General features: G+C 35.9%; 1 protein-coding gene across 12 annotated transcripts in view; it reads left to right on the top strand.

Moving 5' to 3' along the window:
* CSPP1 (centrosome and spindle pole associated protein 1) overlaps positions 1-21,231 on the top strand; it is a 158,113-nt gene that overhangs the window by 121,273 nt on the left and 15,609 nt on the right. For all 12 annotated transcript variants that reach the window (XR_005794191.1, XR_005794192.1, XM_040487663.1 and 9 more), the window contains 8 exons: positions 2,345-2,457; positions 6,156-6,305; positions 6,703-6,849; positions 9,740-9,844; positions 12,025-12,091; positions 12,679-12,796; positions 17,586-17,725; positions 20,951-21,091. Coding sequence is in view for 10 of the 12 variants with exons in the window: in XM_040487663.1 (XP_040343597.1) it covers positions 2,345-2,457; positions 6,156-6,305; positions 6,703-6,849; positions 9,740-9,844; positions 12,025-12,091; positions 12,679-12,796; positions 17,586-17,725; positions 20,951-21,091 (981 nt within the window). In the remaining 2 variants the exon portion in view is untranslated. The remainder of the gene's footprint in view (positions 1-2,344; positions 2,458-6,155; positions 6,306-6,702; positions 6,850-9,739; positions 9,845-12,024; positions 12,092-12,678; positions 12,797-17,585; positions 17,726-20,950; positions 21,092-21,231) is intronic.

Raw genomic sequence — 21,231 nt, 5'->3', positions numbered from 1 at the left:
TAGTAGTCTGTATTGAGATCTCAGTGCCAAATATTCTTTCTACACTTTTCTTCCACACCTGGTATTGTTGGTAATTCTGTCTCCACCCAAACCTTTTTCTATCATAGTAGTAACAGTTTGGGCATCTAGCTCTGCTTATCAAGCAGAAACACTGGAAAAATCAGCAGTCTATGGCCCCTTCGCAATAAAACACACAAGCTTGATGATTGAATATGGACAGCAGAATTTACTGTCTTTCGCCTTTCAGTACACTGTCAGGGTTTTGGTGCTGACATTTTGGCCAGGATGCTTTAGTTTAAGAAATCATACAACATCATAAAATGTTAAAATTCCCCCTTTTTTGCGAATTGAAATTAAGAATTAACCTAAAATAAACTTTATGAATACAAGAAACTATCCAGTCACCTAATTTGTTGCTTTGCTAGCATATATGTGTGAGTGTATGTTAATATAGGTACATGTGTATGTACACACATATATGGCATTTAATATTTTAAAGGTCTTAGGGAACTTGAACGTATCTGAAAATTGAATGTTATAATGTGTGCTTAAAATTCATTATCCTCTCATGTTTTTGAGGCCCTTCCCCAAAGTTCATTGTTTTTCTTTTACTTTATGGTTCTAGAATGAAGAACCATATTTATGAAGTCTATACTAATTTGGCTTCAACTTAATTTTTAGTTTATTATGATGCCTAGATACATTCCCATTTTCTTTATATAGAGCACATGTTTCCTTATGATTTTATTTTTAGACTTTATTTTTTTGAAAAATCTTATTTTTAAAAACTTGTTTGTTTTGGGGCGCCTGGGTGGCGCAGTCGGTTAAGCGTCCGACTTCAGCCAGGTCACGATCTCGCGGTCCGTGAGTTCGAGCCCCGCGTCGGGCTCTGGGCTGATGGCTCAGAGCCTGGAGCCTGTTTCCGATTCTGTGTCTCCCTCTCTCTCTGCCCCTCCCCCGTTCGTGCTCTGTCTCTCTCTGTCCCAAAAATAAATAAAAACGTTGAAAAAAAAAAAAAACTTGTTTTGCTAATCCTCCTTTTCACCATAAAATTTTATTTTTATTTTACAATGTTTATTTTTGAAAGAGAGGGAGAGAGAGCATGAGCAGGGCGGGGCAGAGAGAAAGGGAGACAGAGGATCTGAACTGGGCTCTGCACTGATAGCAGAAAGCCTGATGTGGGTCTCGAACTCATGAACCGTGAGATCATGACCCAAGCCTAAGCTGACGCTTGACTGAGCCACCTGGGTGCGCTTTACCATACATAACATTTTAATATTTAAGTATTGATTTGACTTTCTGCTGATCTATTCAATGAAGCATTAATAAAATTAAATACAGAGGCAAAATAGACCTAAATGGCAGCTAAAATGCAAAGCATGAGTGAGAGAAATACATGATTTATATTGATGGTATAAAGAATGAATCAGTAACTAAAAAAATAATATAAAAAGTTATGTGAGGCCTAAATTTATTTTTTCCTGCATTTAAAGAGAGTCTCCTGGGGTATAATTATTTTTCAAGTTGCCTTTATCCTTCCCCAGGATGTATAATACTATTTATAGGAACATATAGCATATTTTTATTGTTCATGTTTATATCCCCCCCCCCTTTTTTTTTGAGAGAGGGAGAGAGCACATGAGTGGGGGAAAGGGACAGAGGGAGACAGAGAGATAGGATCTTAAGCGGGCTCCATGCTCAGTGCAGAGCCCAGTACAAGACTTGATCCCACGACCCTGGGATCATGACCTGAGCTGAAATCAAGAGTTGGATGCTCAACTGATTGAGCCACCCGGGTGCCCCTATATCCCATTAATTTGATAGAAATTTTAAATAAAAATTATTGCAACGATTAAAAGAATCTTCCTATTTTATAAAAAATGTTTACAGAGCTGGGTTTCTAATCTTTTGTGAACCATAGATGGAAAGACTTTGGAATTACTAATTTTTAAACATAATATTAGAAAAATTTTAATATATATATACAATACATTTTAATATATAATTAAACATATCCTTAAGAAAAGGATATTCACATACATAAGAACTTAAAGATGTACTTTTTTTCTCTTCATATTATCTTTGTTTCATTGGTGTCTTTCAAGTATCGATATATTATGATTTTTTTTAACTATTTTTGTTTCACCATTTTTCTTTCTCTCATGACCTTTCATCTGTCTTCTGATTTAATCTCAGCCTTTCTCTTCTGATTTTTTAACCTCTGGACTTCCATAGTTAGCACATTTATTCAAAGTATGGATTTATTAGCAAACTTTATTCTTTAACCTTCAGAATATTCTAAGCATTGAGTAATGGTATGTCTTTGCAAAATTTCTCTTTCAAGGTTATACACAAACACAGAACTCTCCTTTTGCTCGGGGAAATATATTTGGTGAGCCTCCAACTGAACTTCAGATTAAACAGCAAGAATTATACAAGAATTTTCTTCGTTTTCAGGTAAAGTACTTATTTGATCATAGTTTCAAAGTTTTGTTAGAATTGTAATAAGCCAAACTTGCAAAGATTTTATCCATAGGATAAAGACTAAGTTCTAAAATACTGCACAGTTATTTAAAATATCTCAGTTATATCAGGTAGAGGTAGTACTAAAACAATATTATTTCATTTATATCTGAAAAAGGGATATGGAAACATGTTAGGCATGCTAGTTGTCTTAATCTTTTCTTTATTAAATCATTAGTTGTTAAAGAATGCTGAAATTTCTAAAACTGAAAGACTTAAAATATTTATTAGGCATAGAGTGAATCTTTCTAGATGCTTATGTGTTAGTAGACAATCAAGTTTTTTTCCAAGTGATATGATATTCTTGACAGGGTATAGTAAGTTATTAAAAATCATACAGAATCACATTTTGCAATTATTTGCCTCATTTATGTATGTAAGCAAATAGCATTTAACTTGGAATGAGAAAGAATGAAATCTGGCCATTTGTAGCAACATGGATGGAACTGGAGAGTACTATGCTAAGTGAAATGAGTCAGGCAGAGAAAGACAAAAACCATATGTTTTCATATGGATTCTGAGAAACTTAACAGAAGACCGGAAGTGGAGGGGAAGGGGAGGGAAAAATGTTACAGAGAGGGAAGGAGGCAAACCATAAGAGACTCTTAAAAACTGAGAACAAACTGAGGGTTAATGGGGGGGATGGGGGAGAGGGGAAAGTGGGTGATGGGCACTGAAGAGGAGTTGTTGTATGGAAACCAATTTGACAATAAATATATATTATATATATATATATATTTATTTATATATTATATATATTCATATAATATATATTTATATATATTATATATAATATATATATTATATATATATTATATATAATATATATATATAAAAATAGTAGAAATGCCCAAAGGAAGACACTTGAGCATCCAGTGTTTATTGAGCAAACAGACTTACTGAACTCCCATTCTGTGTCTACTCTTGTAGACATAGAGATGAATACTAGCGGTGGAGCCTGAGGTGAATGAGAAGGATTCAGTTTCTTCTCTCCTCACCTGCATACCCCTTCCCACCCACATGTATATCCCAGGGTCAGATTAATCCTGTGGCCTGAATAGTCTTCCTTTGACATGACTTCTTACTTCTTTTGCTATTCAAAATCTGGTAGTAGCTTTTCTTTTCTACAGAAAATGTCCAGATTCCTTAGTATGACCTCTAAGGCTATCCAGTCTAATCCCAACCTCTTAAATTCTTAAGTTCTACTCAAACATGTCATCTCTCTAATCCAAATTATCATGGACTCTTCATTAATGCAGCAATATAATGTATATGCTCTTACGGGTGTATTATTGAAGGATTTAAAAGATTGGAAGCAGGGATATTCTACTACACTGGCAACAGTGGAAATAGATGGAAAGACCTTTCTAAGGATTGACGAAATGAATAGAGTTATTGAATGTAGGAGTGTGGCATCAGAATTCCCAGTGGTATTGGCCACTCAAGTCAGGTAGCAGCTAATTGAGGGTCAGAGTCACCTTTGAACTTGAAGTACCCTGTGGTATACTGTCCATAATGACAGCAAGTCAGAATTATGTAATTCCTATTATACTTACCAAGTATTAGCATGGTTTAGGGTAGAATTCAGGGGAAAAAATCTTGATCTTATAGCCTTTTATTATTTATAAGGTACTTTTGCATGTAAATGTCTCATTAATCTTGAGACTTTCTGAGGAAGGTATTATTATTTCTGTTTTATCACATGCAGCTAAAACGTAGGCTAGGAGACTCATCCATGGTGGCAGAGCCTGAAAATTGTGAGGCCGGTGCTAGAACCCAGGTCTCCTGGCTTTGAGTATCATATCTGGATGTATTGTGCTTACATTTCTAGAGAGCTCTAAGTCTTTCCTCTAGGAATAGAGGAAGCTTTGACTATATTAGTCTTAGAGTAAGTTTAGCCTTCAGTTCTCCCACCCTGTAAACCCTCAGTGCACCTGTGAATGGATTGCTCTCAAATGGTGGCCTACATATTTTTTTAGCAGCCTCTTGAAACTCTTTCCCCCCAAATCTAACTTTAAAATATCTAAATGGTACTTGTTACTGTCAACACTAAAGTATCAGACAAGAAGTATCCCCAAACTTAAATGTTAAAAGAAATGTTATAAAATGTTCAAATCTGTGTGCAAAAATGGTAACATAAGCCCTTAGCTCCATGAATGCATAAAAAGGTACACTGTTAATGCAGCAGAAATCTTCATATGGTTAAAATTTGGTAAATAACACTTGTGAGTGTTTACATGTCAATTTTAATTATAGCTTTAGAAATGATTAACAAATTTGATAAAGTATTTGCAGGACCTTTGACGTACTTTTGTATTATACATTTGGAAAACCACTGACCTAGATGATAGCTTTCTTCTTTCTGTTGAACTACTGTGTAGCATTTTTGTTGGAATGGCATTTTCTGTGGATTTCTTAGGTGTGTGATCCATTTATGATTATGACCCTGACCATTAATGGAGAAGTGACCTTGTGATTTTGATTTTGTGTGTGTGTGTGTGTGTGTGTGTGTGTGTGTGTGTGTGTGTGTGTGTAATAGGGAGAAGGGAGAACTGAGTGTTAAGTGTGAGGTTTTGTTGTATAGATCATAAATGACATTTTATGTAGGTTTATTGTGCTTGAAGAAGTGATTATGTGTACCCTATTAGTACTGAATATTAGGATTGTGCATGTTTAATAGTGTTGTTTGAAAGAAGTGTTGGAAGAAGCCCTAGCATGTAAAGTCATGAGATATGTGAAAAGATTATAGTTCTTATAGCTCAAAAGATTGATAACACTAGATATAACAGCCTTGAAGGTAGAGGAAATGTAGATAAGAACAATGAAAATAATGTGAATAGTCATAACCATGTCATACTTAAAAGTAACTAAAATCTACTGATAATCTTAAAACCAGCATCATGAATACCCAATACCCAGGCTGCCGTTCTTCTCTACCTCATTCATGGAGGATGTAGACTGTATCTCAGGGTTCTCTTCCTTTCAGATCTTACACTCTCCCTTAGAGTATTTCTTCAGAGTACTTAGCACTATAGGCCCCAGGTGACATTCAAGATGGAACTTAATTATGAATCCTTGTGGCTAAAATCCTTGTTTTCCTTACCATTTGTCAGTAGATAGGAAAGAAGAAAGGGCATTCTGGGGAAAGGATTCTTGCATAAGGAATGGTTAAATGCTAAAATATTACACTGTTGTTGCCGGATAGTAATTAAGCCAAGGAACTTTGAGACATAATAGTAACAATCATTATAAAATAATGTAATGATGAGTTGCTTACTGAGTACCTCTAAACAGGAGGAACTTTATATTTTTTATATATACATTGTTTCACTTCAATTCTTTGAGCACTTGTTGGAGAAGTAGACATTAATAACTCTTTTTACCAGATGACAGAACTAAATAAGAATATCTTAAGTTCACCCAGTGTGTATATATTTGGTGGAGCTGAAGTTTTACTCATAATTCTTAATATTACATCATGTGGCCTCCCTAGCAAAATACAGGAAACTGAAAATTTCAGGAATTTAAAAGAGGGTGTTATGAGTGTTGAATTCATAGGATACTAGAAAATATTACATGGTACTCTAACTTTCAGCAGTTTTGCAATGTAATAACTAGATTTACTTCTTTAGATTGAGGAAAAGAAACAAAGAGAAGAAGCAGAGCGAGAGAGACTGAGGATTGCAGAAGAAAAAGAAGAAAAACGGCTTGCAGAACAGAGGGCACGAATTCAGCAAGAGTATGAAGAGGAACAGGAAAAGAAGAGGGAGAAAGAGGAGGAGGTGCATTTTTTTCCTACTCTAGTTTTCTCCTTACCCTGAAAGTAAAATATTTCTTCTGACTTGGAAAGATATTACAGAGGAGAAAAGTTCTGGAGTATGTTTAGAAAATATCAGATCAATATTCATTTATTGGAAACTATTTTATTATTAAAGTAAAAGACTTAAGAAGAGAGATAAATGACTTTTTAAATCCAAAAATTGGTTTAGGTTGACTAGGATGTTATAAAAGATGCCTAATACTTTATTGTTAAATAACTTCTTTTTGTTAAAGAACACCGAATATCCTCTGATAGAAATATATCTTCAATTTTATCTCTTTATTTCAGACAAATAAGAGATATTTGAATAGACTATAGAATGTATGTATGGAGTGTATATTTTTCTCTTTATTTTAAAGCAAAGGCTCAAAAATGAAGAGCTTATTCGGTTAGCTGAAGAAAGACAGAAAGAAGTGGAAAGAAAGAAGAAAGAAGAGGAAGAAAAACATAATCTTCAGCTTCAGCACTACTATGCAAGAGAAAATATAATTGGGGAGGAAACAAAAGTAAGTTTCAGACAAAAATGTAAATTAAACCTGTAGTTTAACCCACTTTCTCCGTGAGAGTCATGGAGTTGTTAGCAAACAGGAAATGGTGGAGGAGATGCTTTTGTTCCTCCCTTCCATCTTGCTACTTCATTTGGGTACAGTGCACTGAACTTCCTGTGCTTTGCTGCTGTTACGCCCCCCCCCCCCCCCCACTGGAGGGGGGGGGGTTACTTACCTTAGTCATTCTTAATCTTGTTCATATGGTCAGTGGAGCAGCACCCAACCAGCTATTCATGATAAGAGTAAATACAGAAATGGAGAGGAGATGTTAGGAAGCTTTTGTAGCACTTTGTCAGAGTAATCATATGTCTGTTGAATCTGATTAAGTTGGACTTGAATAGTGTAATGTCTTTTTAAAATTTTTCACGTATATGGGGCGCCTGGGTGGCTCAGGCTCAGGTCATGATCTCACAGTACGTGAGTTCGAGCCCCGTGTCAGACTCTGTGCTGACAGCTCAGAGCCTGGAGTCTGCTTTGGATTCTGTGTCTCCCTCTCTCTCTGCCCCTCCCTTGCTCATGCTGTCTCTCTCTGTTTCTCAATAAGAAATAAATGTTAAAAAAATAAAAATAAAATAAAAATAAAAAATTTCATGTATCTAGTAGTTCATTTTTACTGTTTTACATATTTATCCTTGATGGATTGGAAATTAAAAAAGAGCCCAGTGGCTCACAATGGACTGGTTTGAAGTCCATATCTGAGATTGGTGGATATCCACAGTTAGGTGCATGGATTAAAGTTATTAGAGGTTTTCTCTCAAGGAAACCAGTTGGCCCCTATGAAGCTCTAGTTTATACCCTTGCTCATATTTCAAAGCTGTATTTAAAATTGTATATGCATAAGTATCACAGGATTTGTTAAAAATACATCTTTAGGTCTCATTTATAGAGTATCTGACATTGTAATAAGTCTGAGGTTAGTCCAGGAATCTGCATTTCACAGGGCTTTGATGGATATCAGCCTGTGGACCACACCTTGAAAAAAACTCTATGTTCTGTAGGTTTACCCCAATTTGAGAAAATGGTTTTCACAAATTTAGATTTATACAGACATTGTTTTTTCTAAACAGCATTTGCAAGATTACTTTTAACCAGTGGACTCTTCTAGTGTATTTATGATGTGGTTTGGTGCACTATTCAGTATGTGACCTACTATAGACAATATGAACCATTTCTGATTGTCTCAAATACACTGTTTTATTTCTCACCCCAGGTTTTATGGTGATAGAGATAAATGTTTGCAATTAGAATCTACTGAAATATTGTTTAAAAGAGAATTTATAAGCAACACCTATGTTTTTGTTTGTTTTATTTCTTTTCAGTGTTCTAGTTATGTTAAATCCTTCATTCATAGGATATAAAGTTGGATATATATTTGTTCCACCTTTTAAAATAGTATTCAAGTGTCATTCATTTATTTTTAAAATTAATAACATTTATTTTTTAGAGCCATGTGAGGCTTGTAGCAAAACCGAGTGGAAAACACAGAGAATATTTTCTTGTAAAATTGATTATTTAAGAATGAAAAATAGTTGTTTTCCACAATTTCCACAATTGCCAATTTCTTACTATGTTTAAGAGAAAATGCTTTCCATAGGAATGTACAGTTTTATGACTGTTATAGTTCAATTTTGAAGTACCTAAGTTTTAAATCAGCTTTGTTCTGTTTAATGCATTTTGCTCTCATTTGTGAAGTTATCCTTGTTAGCTGTAATTTTTCTTTTATTCATGTATGCCTGATAGATATTTTTGTCTTTTCTCTCAGTTTTTACTTTTGTGTCACCATTTATTTTTTAGTTAGCTTATATATTTAGATTTTTGAATTTGGTTTTGTGAGTTTTTTTTTTTTTTTTTTTAATTTGCTTTTTTTTATCCTAACCAGAGTTATAGTCTTTGGAATAGTGATCCCTATATCCCTCTCTTTTTATCATACCCAATATATTTGATCATATTAATTGAATTTCTGATTTTTTGTTTGTTTTGCTCCTTGAATAGTTACTTGTTTTCTTATTATGTGTAGTATGCTTTGCTTGCTTCATCCTCTGTGGTCCTTTACAGGGTTTATATTGTCTGTATGTTTCTGCTCGTAGTCATCTAGTGATTTTAAAAGAAAAGATTTTCTCATATATTTCTAATTTTATCAAAGTCACCAGTGAAAGTAATATTTGATTTTGTACCATGCGACATGAACAGCTTAATATCCACACATATACTCTGGTCTGGTCTGGGTGTTTTTTTTTTTAACCAGATAATTATTATTGCATTTTGTTGGGAGTTTTTATGTGAAGTTGGCAACTGTTAGCTTTATTATGTTGTAAACTAAAACCCTGTTTTATTTTCTTATGGAGACAAAGAATGCTATTGTGATCTGGAAAATTCCCTTATCCAAGATGCTCTTGGTGACTAGGGATCTAGATTTTAGAGTTTGATTTATATTATTTTCCAGAAAAGAGTTTTTGTTTTTTGTGTTGTTCTATTTCTTTTTATTACTAAGACAAATTTTTACTTTTGTTCTTTTTGTTTTTGTTTTTGTTGTTTTCCTAATACTTGGTTTTTACTGTTGCTTAAGTTTATTGAATTTTTTTATTCTCATCTGAGAGTTCTTTTAATAACAATATCTAAATCAATTTATGTTTATCATAACTGATGTTTTTGATCTACATAATTGAATTTCTGACTTTTTTTGGTGAAAAGTGTTTTATGAAATAAAAGCAATAGCATTCTGAACTTCTTAAATGGTCTTGCTAACTATTAGGGGTGTTTGTACACACACACACACGCACACACACATGTGCATGTATGTGTATATACATACATATGTTGGTCAATGTGTGTATATTTTCTCCCCCAGTGCTTGAGACAGCCTTCTCCTGTAGTTCCTGCTCTTCAGAACAAAATTGCAAGCAAACTCCAAAGACCTCCTTCAGTTGACAGCATTATAAGTTCCTTTATTCAGGTATATACTTTTTCTTTTGATATGTTAATCTTAGCTAAGTTATTTTAGATGGGGGGGGAATTGAATGAGATTTTCTTTTTTTAGTCATTATATTTAGCTAGGTTACATTTTTTCAGATCTGAAATACAGATAATGTTTACATTTGTTTGTTGCTTCACCTGTAGTTGATATTTGGTGCCCTAAGTTTTATTTTTTAATTTTATTTATTTATTTATTTTTTTTTAATTTTTTTTTTCAAAGTTTATTTATTTTTGGGACAGGGAGAGACAGAGCATGAACGGGGGAGGGTCAGAGAGAGAGGGAGACAGAGAATCGGAAACAGGCTCCAGGCTCTGAGCCATCAGCCCAGAGCCTGACGCGGGGCTCGAACTCATGGACCGCAAGATCGTGACCTTAAGTCGGCTTAACCGACTGCGCCACCCAGGCGCCCCTTGGTGCCCTAAGTTTTAAATTCTTTTGACAGTTTATAATTTAGCCAATGGTTCTTGTGTAGGTCCCTCAAGAAGGCCTTTTCTTTGATAATATATTATCTAGCTGTAGTTATGCTAATAAAGTCCCTTATACTGAGCTCCCATCAAAAGAAAGCCGGGAAGATGTTCCAGAAGGGTTGATCCTTTGAGTTGACTCTTGAAAAAGGAGTAGGAATTTGCCATAAAGAGGAGCATGAGGGACTTTTAGTGTGTGTAAAATCATGGAGGGAGGTGTAAGCCATATGGCACACATGGAGAATACAGCAGTTTGGTCTGGCCTGATAATGCCTAACCAAGATGGCAACAGAAGTATCCGTCAGAACATATGTGGGATGTTGTATGGAGTGCTAAGGGGTTTGACTTTATTCCCATGGATACCAAACAGGCTAATTACTGGAGTAGACAAAGATGTTAGAACATTGTCCTGAATCTCACCCTCTGAGACTCTGATTTAGTAGGTCTGTAGTAGATAACAAATGGGAATGCATGTACTACTTTAAGTAAGGGAATGATATATGTCATAAGTAGGAGAATGGCCATATATGTCTTGCATAATGTTCTCTAAGGCAGTGGTGTAGAGATCAGTGTATTTTAGAGGTTGAGCAAGACCTTAAACTTGGAAACAAGTTAAAATGGTTTTGCAGAAGTCCAGCTGTGAGACTTTGAGGACTTAAAGGCAGCGACATTAACAACTGACAATGGGTGACAAGTTCAAGACATACTTAAGAGACAAATAGATTTACTAACTGTGTATGTGGGGTAGGTATCAGTGACGACTTTCAAGTTTCTTGTGAGATTTATAGAGTAGTCGGTTGAAAATATGTTGGGCTAAGGAAGGCGCTCTGAACTGGTTTTGTAGTTTTGGAAGCCATTACCATTGTTGCTTCTTAGATTAGTACAGTAGTCTAGGATGAGTTTGGGGAAAGCAAAGAATAGAGGATGGAAAACTAGGGAATTAAATATTTAAGAAGCAGAGAAAGCAAGCAGAAAGCGACCGTGGCAATATCAGTTGCTACTGGGCAAGTAAAATAAGGGCATAAAATACCCATTAACTGTCACTTGGGGATCACTGGTGACTTTGGGGAGAGCTGTGTTAGTGGAGTAATGGGGTATAGAAGCAAAGGCAGTAGCTGTATGGTGAGGAGTGAATGGGCATGAAGAAGTAGATACCCACATTGCATCTCTTCTTCTTGAAAGTGGGATGGCTATGGAGGGAAGTCGAGAAGGGCTAGTAGTTAGTGATGAAGGAGGAGGTAAGAATTTTTTTAAGAAGGAAGATTTATTTTTTATTTTTTTTAATGTTTATTTTTGACAGACTAAGCATGAGCGGGGGAGGGGCAGAGAGAGAGAGAGCAAGGCACAGAATCCAACATGGGGCTCAAACCCATGAACTGTGAGATTATGACCTGAGCTGAAGTCGGATGCCCAGGCGCCCCAAGAAGGAAGAGATTTTTAAGCATAGGCTGAGGCAAGAGAGTGATGGGAGGAGGTGGGAGTCACTTAACTAGATAAGACAGGTGAAGGGATTGTTTTTGGATGGAGCAAAGACTGCCCCATTGTGATAAGAAAAATACATGTAGGTAAGAGTATAGATAGGATACTGGGAAGTCTAGGTTTTTTTTACATATAGTTACTTAAAAAAATTATTCTTTTCAAGCTTCTGAGCAGGGAAGACATACTGAGTGTATCTTTGTTATGATTATTAAACAGGAAAGTTCCGTGTCCAGGGCACAGTCTCCTCCAGTACCTGCCAGGAGAAATCAGCTCCGTGCAGAAGGTAGAGTTAACTATGAAGTCTGTAATCTAGAATATTTCCCTTAATCTTCTGTTTTGAAATAATTATACACTCATAGAATGTTGCCAAAGAGTATAGTGAGGTCTTGTGTACCCTTACTGCAGCTTCCCTCCGTGGTAATATCTTACATAGTATGATAGCCAGGAAATTAACATTGTTGTTCTGCAGACCTCTATGAGGGCTCACAGTTAGAACATGAAGTAATTATGTGTGTTTGTATTTTTGTGTGGCTCTGTGCATTTGTATTATGTAAAACTTGTGTGACTACTATACAGTCAGGGTGTAGAACTGTGGCATCACCTCAGAGGAACGCTCTTGCGCTGCCCCTTCATAGTTGCACTTTCCCCACCCCAAGAATATTTCTTGACTTTTGAAATTCCTGTATTATTAGAAATGTGTGTGGGGCCTTACTGGTGTTCATGAATGTGATCTGTGTATATATAAAAAACATAAAAATTAACTTTTCACAAAACTGTCTCTCTGAGCATTTTGTGATGTCAGGTTATATTAAATGCTTAATCTTCTGTTCTTATACCTATCTTATTTTTTTACTTTTTGTGAATTTTCAGAGGAGAAAAAAAATGTAATAATGGAGTTATCAGAAATGAGGAAACAGCTTCGTAGTGAAGAGCGGCGTCTACAAGGGCGGTTGCTACATATGGACAGTGATGATGAAATTCATATAAGGTAAGTTTTGAATTGTGTTTTTTATTTGTTAATATCTTTTGTGTTCAGGAAAAGGAATCATACATTAATCAGAACCTATCCAGTAATTCTACAGTTTTGGAACAGGATTAATTAATCTTTATTGTAAAGTCACATTTATTAGGATGAATGGTATGCATGCTTGAGAAAAGTTTTTAACACAGTGTTGGTGAAATTATATGACTGAAATAGCCTTTTCCCCCCAAAAGAAATCTAGCTAAACAGTTATATCTTAGTGGAAGCACTCAGTACAACTAATCCAAAGTAATATATGATTTATTGAGCCTGTATTTGTAGTGTGTGGTAGGTTTTCTTTTTCTTTCCTTCTTCTTTTTTTTTTTTTTTTTTTTTTTTTTGATGGGGGCAAAATAGCTCTTTCTTTAACCAATATGCTTTTAGATTCACTTTCTTGAATTTTATGATTACATTGCCTTCATAAAACATTTATCCACACCTGTTGAACCCATTCATTGTAAAAATATGGGATATTTAATGAATATTTAACCTAATATAAAACATTTAAATTGAATGTTTTAACTGTCTTTCCCTTCTGCCGATAATATATTTATGGCAGTGATGATGGTGGTGGTTGTGTTGACAGAGATACTGGGATGGGGGAGTTAGAAAGAAGTAGTTCCTTCTTGAAGGAAAACCAGAAATAATAGCCCTAACCTTGAAATGTTTAATAGGATTAGATTTAGTGAAATTTAAGTTTTGGGATTACACCATTCTTCCAGCTCTATCTTAGAATGGATTGTTTGTCTCACCACATAAATCCATGAATGGAAAATAATTGACTCATTTTTTGACCTTATGTACACAAGGCAAATGGGTGCAGAAGTTGCTTTGTAAAAACTGATCTAAGTAGTAGGGAAGTCCACATTAGAAAAGAGGTAGTTGAAACAAGACCAGAAGAAGACATAAACTAGGCAATTAAGAAAACAATCTCTTTACTTTCCCTTTCTTAGTCTTCTATAAAATCAGGCACAGAAATTTAGTCCTTTAGGGGAAAATGATATAGGAATTGAAGACTTCAGATTTGGAATAATCATTTTAAAGCTATTTTTTGCATTTTACATTAAAAATGTATTTTTTTAAATATTTTCTAGCCCAGTAACTTACTACCAAATATTTCTGATCATTTTTGCCAAAAGGACTCCTGTATTTTTTAAAGCAGTATTCTTCAAACTGCAGATTGTAGTCTATTAGTAGGAAGTAAAGTCAATATAGTGGGTAACTGCCACAGTTTTATTAAAGGGTGTTTATTTTTAAATTTTTTTTTTCAACGTTTATTTATTTTTGGGACAGAGAGAGACAGAGCATGAACGGGGGAGGGGCAGAGAGAGAGGGAGACACAGAATCGGAAACAGGCTCCAGGTTCTGAGCCATCAGCCCAGAGCCTGACGCGGGGCTCGAACTCACGGACCGCGAGATCGTGACCTGGCTGAAGTCAGACGCTTAACCGACTGCGCCACCCAGGCGCCCCAAAGGGTGTTTATTTTTAAAAAAAATTATTTATTTTGGCATAATTTTAAAGAAAAGTTGCAAACATAGTACAGAATTCCCATATGCCCCTCAGTTTTCCTAATTGTTAACATCTTACTAGAGTAGAGTTTTCCCAGTTGTTAACATCATACTAGAGTATGACTGTCGCTAAAAAGCTGATATTGGAACATTACTACTATGTCCCAGACTTTTTGGATTTCTCTAGTTTTTCCGTTAATGTTCTCTTTCTATTCCAGGATGTAATCAATATATACAGTACCACATTACATTTAGTTGTCATGTCTCCTAATCCCCTCTGGTCTGAAACAATTTCTCATTCTTGTTTTCATGACTAACAGTCTAGAGGGGTATTGACTTCTGGAATCCTGTAGAATGTCACTTAATCTGGGTTTGTCTGAAGTTTATTCATGATTAGACTGGTGTTAAGGGTTTTTGGAAAGAATAGCACAGGGCATGTGGTCTTCTCATCACATCACATTGCATCGCATCATGGGGGTACATGGCATCTACTTGATATCCCTGGGGATGGGAACCTTTATCATTTGGTTAAAGTAGAATTTGCCAAGTTTCTCTGCTGCAGTTAGTATTCTTAGGACACTAATCAATAAATCTGGCACACTTGCAAGAATGGGTAGGGGGTGGGATTAAGCTCCATCTCCTGGAGAGGGGGTGGGTTATCTATATATATTATTCAGAATTGTAAATGGTAAAATAATAAAATTTAAAATAAAAAATAAAAACTGTAGGAAAGATTTGTCCCTTCTCTTCCCTTTATTCAATCATTTATTTATATCACTTTTGTTTCATGTATATTTATTTTGTACTTTGAGTTATAATCCATTTTCCATTCTTTGTGGGCACTTCTTTACTTTCTGGTATTATAAGACACTCCAGGATCCTCTTGTACTTCCCCTACCTCAGCCCTAAAATCAGCCATTTCTCCAGGGAGCCATGATTCCTCTTGGAGAATGGTATTTAGAAACCAAGCTCTGGATGCTGGTTGTGCTTGCTGCTACTGGGTGTCATTGCTTCTGGGCAGATGGACAGTGGACAGAGCTAGAGAATTTAATATATGTATGTGTGCTAAGTCATATTAGCATATATCTGTCATTGTTCCCGGGTCTGTCAGTTTGTATACTTGTTCAGTTCCTACTGACATTCATGATTCTAATCCAGTATGTAGTAGGATTTTTACGTAGCATCTTTTTTTTAATTTTTAAATTGTTTAATGTTTATTTTTGTGAGAGAGAGAGAGAGAGAGCGTGCGAGAGCGCATGGGCGCATGAGTGGGGGAGGGGCAGAGAGAGAGAGAGAGAGAGGGAGATACAGAATGTGAAGCAGGCTCCAGGCTCTGAGCTGTCAGCATAGAGCCCGACATCAGACTCGAACTCACAAACTGAGATCATGACCTGAAGTCAGGCGCTTAACCCACTGAGCCACCCAGGTGCCCTTATAGCATCGTAACCTCTGAGCATGTTCTGGTGAAGTAAACACAGTGAGGAAGTTTTGTGATATAGAATGGCTAGATAATGATGTATTAACCCAAGGTGGTGATTTTCTTTTATAATAGATTAATTACTTCTAAGTAATTGAGAGGTCAGTATAGTTTTTCTGTATTTACTTTTATGATGTTATAACTGTCTTAACTATTGCAGCATTCTGTATTCAGACATGCATATTTAATTCAATATAATAGGTTATTGGCATTTTATTTTCTTTTTTTCATTCATAAGTTGAATGCTGTACTCTCTTTTAGCAAACCAATATAAGAAAGAGAAACCAGGCAGCTCTTCAGTTTTCTCATTTGAAAATGGTAATGATAATTTCTACCCCAAGATACTTTAGTGAAGAATAAATAAATGTATGTATTTGAAACTGCCTTGTGAATTCTACGTGCTAACTTAAGTTAGAGAATATATGTTAGAATTGCCATCATTGAGCAGTATTTGGTTAATACATTTACTTTGGTATAATTTTTAACATGTATTGTAGTCAGAGACATCCCAGAGTTGATTCTTTATTCTGATTTTATAAACTGTCACAAAAAGAATCTCTTGTTAATTCACATTATTGAGCTCTTACTATATGTTAGGCACAAAACAAACATTAGCTAGCTCACATGCAAAGAAGATTTAACAACCTAATTCCTAACTTAGCATTTTATTTAACTCTTAGCATTAATGGAAACTAGATAGGAGTCAAATTTAATGGCCTCCTGTAAGCCTTTTTACCATTTGTTTTGCATTTTAATGAATCCTGTCACCCTGGGTGGCTCACTATTTAGAGGTCTGTCTCAGCCTTGACAAGATAGTTTTGTGGCCCCAGTGACTCCTCATCCTCACCCTGAAGTGGTATTGCCTGTTGGGATCCAAGCTGTTCCCATCTAGGTGCTTAGAGAAGATTTAGTGAACAAAGAAATGAAGGCAGGAATGGGACCAAGTCTCTGACAGTTGTAGATTAAAGTTCCATTTTCAAAAAGAATACTAAATAATATAGGCCTATCTGGTGCTATGGGAAGCAGCAGGGGATACCTGGTTTTTCTTTTCAGGGCTAAAGACACTGTCCCCCATCCCTGTCCTCTTCTTAGTCACTTCCCCAAAGCCCTAGCAGGAAACTTGCTTACTAAGCCACCTGCTTATTATGTTAACTTCCTAGGTACCACGGGATTAGAGCATTAATTAACTAATTAGGTATTGAATTCCCTGAAAGCCCACTATAAAATTAGTGTTGGAGACTGTGGGTAGTACCCGTTATATTGGGCAGCATATTAACACCACATTTCTCTGTATAATTTTTATTTTAGGCTGAGGGGAAGATAACATTTTTTAATTACCTAATATGTATCAGATACAATGCTGGGTACATTACAGTGTGTAATTTCACTTAACTAAAAGGAATAGACATCATCTACATCTTACAGATGATAAAATCAGGGTCAGACTGCCAGTAAATAGCAGAGCTGGTCTTTGAATCTTGGTCTTGCTGACCTTAACGGCTGTGATCTCTCTACTGTGTGGAACATTGTAAGGTAAAGCTAAGTCATTTTATTCTTCTAATAAGGTACTTTGCATCGGAATATCTTGAAAGATTATAGTAACCTTTACTGTATTTTTTAATACAAGAGCTTGAAAAAGCAGATATTAGAGTAAATTTTTATAATATATTGTGATGTCAGATGCCACATTTCTTGTACAGGGAGTTAAATGTGAACTCTAATTTTCTTTTCCTTAAAACACATTTATCAAAATTTATCATTTATCTGTAGAAAAAGAGAAAAGAATCCCATGGATATATTTGACATGGCTAGACATCGGTTGCAAGCTCCTGTCAGAAGACAGTCACCTAAGGGCTTAGATGCTACTACTTTTCAGAATATTCATGACTTCAATGAGTTGAAAGACAGAGGTGAGTAGAATGCTACTGTTTTAAAGATACAGCCTGTGTTCTACCCATATTCAAGTGTTTATTTGTATCCTTTTTCTAAAGTAGTTTCATTTATAATACATATTTTAAACGATGATGAGTAAACTTCCGTATACTCTAGTTCTTCAGTATCCGAACGAAGCTTTAGTGTATCTCTAACAGCATAGAGCTGTTAAAGCCTGTCAGGAGTGGATTCGATCAGGTAGAATGAGAAGAGTGTCATTAATGAAAGGTGGACAGAGCAAGATGAGCTGAGGAAAGAAACTGGGAAGGAACAGCCAGAGTGACTGGAGGAAAAGCAGGAGAATGTGGTATCCTGAAAGCTAAGTGAAGAGTGTGTCAAGGAGAAGGGATCATGTAAGATGAATATTGCAAAGTGTCAGTTGGATGAGATGTCACTGGTGACCTCAATTAGATCTTTTTTGGTGAAATTAGGCATCAGAAACCAATTAACTTTGCAATTAGGATTGACTAGGAGGCAAAGTGTTGAAGGCAACCCTTGGAGGAAGTTTGGCTAGGAAGGGGAGGAGCAAAGGGTCCAGGTCTGGGGAACTTGTTAGGATGCTAATGTGAAGGGCTGTTACTGGGGAAGAGGTGTGAGATACAGAAGAGAGAGAGAATGATGAGAGCAGGGTCCCTGAGGAGGCAGGAGGAAATAGAGGATTTTTGAAGGAAGAAAGTAGAGAATATTTGATAAAGCACTTAGAAGGAGGAGAGAAAGCTTGGTAGGGAAATAGATTGCCAAGATACACAGTGGCCTGGGAGATGGAAAATGTGTAGAGAAGCCAAAATGTGTGTTATATGTGACTTTCCTTTTGGACCATTTAATAGAGCAGGTATTGGAGTCAAGGGGGCAGAGATGGATGTGTGATCATATGATCTATACCAGAATTTAACTTTTCTTCTTTTTACTTTTTTGTAAATGTTTGTTTATTTGTGAGAGAGAGAGAGCCAAGCGAGCATGAGTGGGGGAGGGGCAGAGAGAGAGGGTCTTCATTTTAAGAGTAAGAGCTATTATTGAGAGTTTTGAAAATACAGATAAAGAAAGAGGGAAAAATCACCTTACTCAAACCACCTAAATATAAACACCATTCTTATTTCAAGTCTTCTTTCTGAGCCTAATTAAAGCAAAAAGGGTAAAAATAAGATCTAAGTGTTAATTTTTCCTTTTGTTTTTCATTTATACTTACAAGTGTCATCATTTACATATACTGTAGCTTTTTAATTCTACTATTTGTTGATAATTTACTGTATGCAGGAATTGTATTAAGCCCAGTGGGTCTCGGGGCACCTTGGTGCCTGTCAGTGGAGTATCCAACTTTTGCTCAGGTCATGATCTCACGGTTCATGGGTTAGAGCCCCAGCACAGAACCTGCTTAGGATTCTATGTCTCCCTCTCTTTCTGCCCCTCCTCTGCTTGCATGTAGGGAAGCTCTCTCTCTCTCTCTCTCAAAAATAAACATTAAAAAAAATTATTGGTGTGCCTGGGTGTTTCAGTCAGTTAAGTGTCTTACTTAGGCTCAGGTCATGATCTCACGGTTGGTGAGTTCAAGCCCTGCATCAAGCTCTGTGCTGACAGCTCAGAGTCTGGAGCCTGCTTCAGATTCTGTGTCCCCCTCTCTTTCTGCCCCTCCACCTGCTTGTGCTCTCTCTCTGTCTCTCAAAAATAAATAAATGTTTGGAAAAAAACAAGCCAGTGCCTCTCAAGAATTTGGTCAGGGGATCTGTGAGGTCAAAACTGTTTTTATTCAGGGCACATGGGTGGTTCAGTTAAGTGTCCAACTTCGGCTCAGGTCATGATCTCACGGCTCATGAATTCAAGCCTTGTGTTGAGCTCTGTGCTGACAGCTCGGAGCCTGGAACCTGCTTCAGATTCTGTCTCCCTCTCTCTGCCCCTCCGCCACTTGCGCTCTGTCTGTCTCTCTCTCTCTCTCAAATATAAATAAACATTAAAAAAAACCTTTTTATTATAAATTAAGACATTATTTGTCTTTTTTGTTTTTATTCTCACGTGTGTATACAGGTTTTCTGGAGGTTACACAGCATCTGATAACTTCATTGCTCTGATGCTAATACTACAGTGTGTTTGTGTGTTCTTATTTTTAAATTTTTTTTTTTTAGTTTAATTTCTAATAAAGTTTGTGTATGTGAGAGACTTAGATAAAAGCTCTTAGGGGTCCTCAAAGATCCTGAGATCATGAGAACAAAAAAGGTTTACACCAGAAATTGAACCACTCATTTTCCCTATGTTATTTCCACATTGAGTCCTTGTTCATCATGTGACTCAGTTGTTGATATCTCTTGTTTTTACAGAGAGGAAACAGAGTCTGAAAGTGGCAAAAGTCAGGGTCTATCCAATCCAAGTTCATGTGTCCAGTCTCTTCTGTTAACTTTGTCCTTATTTTCTAATTCTTAGGTATTCAACATAGTTCCCATTTTTTATGTTATACTATTACATTATTTTGATAATTTTGGTAACTTCTGATCATAAAGCTTTTTATATATTTAGGATCAATTCTTTAAATTCTATCCCAGAAGTGTAATTAGTAGATCAAAGGGAATAATAGTTTCAGGGCTTTTTAATGTATGTAGTATATTTTTGTTCTCAACATTTAAAAATTAAGGTTTAACATTTTCATTCTGATCAATTGATATTCTTGAATTGTGGCATAGGGGAATTCTTAGACTGTCATTTCCTCCACTAATGACATCTCTCTCCTAAAGTTCCAGCCAGTCTACATTTGTCTTGCTTTTTGCATGATACTTGCAAGGGTTAAAATTTTAATTGGCCAGTAACATTATATTTTCATTTTTTCAGTATATTTTAGGGATTGGCTGTGATTACAGTGTTTCATGGCTGCCTGAGTTATAGCCATGTGACTGACTGCTTGGACATAGTTGCCTAGCTATGTGTTTGGGTGTGGGGTATCTTCGGGAGTGGGATGGTAGGAGAATGCCTAATAAGTTAGTGCTTGTTCTGGTGAGGGTTTCCTTATAATGTTGGTAAGTTTGTGAAAGGGCATCTATTTAAAGAATATTAATTTCATGTTCTTTAGTTTTATGATAATTTTAGTATCTTTCGACTTATGAAATTTTATTATTTATATTCTTTGATTTTGAAATTAGGTTATTCATATGTTTATAGTGAAGTTTAATAAAATTTCCTTTGGAAACAAGATTGAGCTTAGCTGTATATTTTTGTACTAGATTCAGAAACACGAATTGATCTGAAATTTATGTACCCGGATCCTCCAAGAGATCACCACACCTTAGAGATTCAGCAGCAAGCCCTGCTAAGAGAACAGCAGAAGAAACTGAATAGAATAAAGATGCAGGAAGGTGCTGAAGGTAAGAAATAATCATTACTATCTCAAATAGTATCAGTGAGTTGTTTTTTGTTGTTGTTATTGGCTTTTTTCTCTCTCTGGTATTGATTTCAGTTCCAGGCAATTTCCCTCCACTGGCGGCTCTATGCTCACATGGCTCTT

The sequence above is a fragment of the Herpailurus yagouaroundi genome, unplaced genomic scaffold (genome assembly GCF_014898765.1).
Source record: "Herpailurus yagouaroundi ecotype Mexico unplaced genomic scaffold, PumYag 165, whole genome shotgun sequence".
NCBI classification, from domain to species: domain Eukaryota; kingdom Metazoa; phylum Chordata; class Mammalia; order Carnivora; family Felidae; genus Herpailurus; species Herpailurus yagouaroundi.
This window is presented reverse-complemented; position numbering and strand designations above follow the sequence as displayed.